Below are 1899 nucleotides of genomic sequence, written 5' to 3'. Positions count from 1 at the left end.
GATACTAGTTCCAAATAAAGTCATATTCAGAGGTGCTGGAGGTTTAGGAAGTCAATATATGAATTCAGGGGAGGACACATTTCAACCCATAACACCTCTAAGCATTGTGTTCCCTTGGTCTCATCCTTAGCTCTCTGTGAGAAGTTCCATCCAAATCCATACCAACCACAGCACCTCTACAGTGAGGGTGGATACACCAAGGCATTTCTCTAACCCAGCGATTTTCAACCGGTGTGCTGCAAGAATTTTTAAAACATGCAATACCTGACTATTTAGTCAGGCTCACTGACATCTTTTCTCTTAGATTGTCTAATAAAATAGTGACAACAGCCAACACAACAATAGTTGTCCAGTGTGAATGAATCAAAATTATTCCTTTTTTGGTAAGATCAGCAAATACGTACATATATATATATATATTTTTTTTTGATGTAGCACAGGATTTTAGTAATTAGTTTATGTGTGCTGTGAGATGAAAACCCTGAAAATTACTGCTCTAACCCAGTCCTCTCCTATTGAATTATGGAGGGATGGATCCATTTACCCAGTGGACATATTTGGAGATTCACAGGTCTTGTTAAGTTCATAGTGTCCCAAACTGAATTTATCTTTTCCTCAAAACCACTCATTCTTCTGAGTTTCCTGTGTCAGAGATGCGCTCCATCAACCATCTGGCTCTTCCAGCCCACCCTGAAAACTATCCTGGAGGCTGGCTCTAGCTTACCATCTCCCACCGCCTTTCAGTCACCAAGACCTCAGAATTCTACCTCTTCCATAGCTATTGTATGGCTCTTTTCCCCTTTATTCCTATTGCTACACTTTCTTGGCTTAGTTTACCTCTTTTAACTTGAATTACCATGATTAATAAGGACAATAACCTTTCAGCTGTAGGCCCACATGGCTACTGTTGAAATGTGCAAATTCATGAAACCCGGGAAGGTGGTCCTGGTCCTGGCCAGATGCTGGTCTGGATGCAAAGTGGTCATCATGAAGAACATTGATGATGGCATCTCAGATGATCTTACAGTCCTGCTTTGGTGGCTGGAACTGACAGTAACTGCTGTGGGCAAGAAGAAGACTACCAAGAGGCCAAAGGTCAAGTCTTTTATGAAAGTCTGTAACTACAATCACCTCATGCCCACAAGGTACTCTGTGGATACTCCCTTAAACAAAACTGGAATCAGCAAGGACCTCTTCAGAGACCCTGCTCCTAAATGTAAGGCCCAATGTGAGGTCAAGGTCAAGTGTGAAGAGAGATACAAGACTGGTAAGAACAAATGGTTGGTTCCTCTGGAATCTGTGGGTTTAGATCTTTTTTTTATTTCAGTCATTAAACATCCAAAATAAATAAATAATAATGACAGTAACAAACATTTATTGAGAATTTACTGTGTGCCAGGCCCTTACATAAATTCTTCATAGTTTTATCTCTCTTTAATCTATCCTGATTCCAGAAAGACCCTTATAAACACAAATGTAGCAAGTATAAATATTTAGTCCCCAACATTTAGATGATCAATAAAAATATAATTTTTTCCCTATAATTCAACTCAATGATTATTTTAAACTTTCATTTTATCTGATGGCAGAAAACATAATCTCAGATAATTCTTCTGAGTAAATATGTAATTTCTGTGCTGTGCTTTTCATTTATAATTTTTTAATATTATAATTCTTACTACTACTACTATTGCTGCTACTACTGTTGAGACCACCACCATCATCTCATCATCATCATCACCACCACCATCATTTTTCTTGGCTGCATAGTATTTCAATATGTGAATATATCACATCTTTTAGCCATTTCTGTATTTATGAAACTTTAGATCATTTGCAGTCTTTTGCTATTACAAAATCTTTGTGACACATCTTTGCATAAATGTTCTAGTATAACTG

The 1899-nt window shown here is 37.7% G+C and overlaps 1 protein-coding gene across 1 annotated transcript; it reads left to right on the top strand.

Moving 5' to 3' along the window:
- Positions 1–912: 912 nt before the first annotated feature.
- LOC112307373 (large ribosomal subunit protein eL27-like) lies at positions 913–1347 on the top strand. Its single transcript, XM_053922713.2, has one exon. The coding sequence runs from the start codon at positions 913–915 to the stop codon at positions 1345–1347; it is 435 nt and encodes a 144-aa protein (XP_053778688.2).
- Positions 1348–1899: the final 552 nt, after the last annotated feature.

Source organism: Desmodus rotundus, chromosome 4 (genome assembly GCF_022682495.2).
Source record: "Desmodus rotundus isolate HL8 chromosome 4, HLdesRot8A.1, whole genome shotgun sequence".
In the NCBI taxonomy this organism is placed as follows: domain Eukaryota; kingdom Metazoa; phylum Chordata; class Mammalia; order Chiroptera; family Phyllostomidae; genus Desmodus; species Desmodus rotundus.
Note: the sequence above shows the minus strand (reverse complement) of the source record. Positions and strands in the feature narration are given on the sequence as shown.

Excerpts from the sequence above, each read along its gene's own strand:
- LOC112307373 (XM_053922713.2), top strand. The coding sequence starts at position 913 with ATGTGCAAATTCATGAAACCCGGGAAGGTGGTCCTGGTCCTGGCCAGA.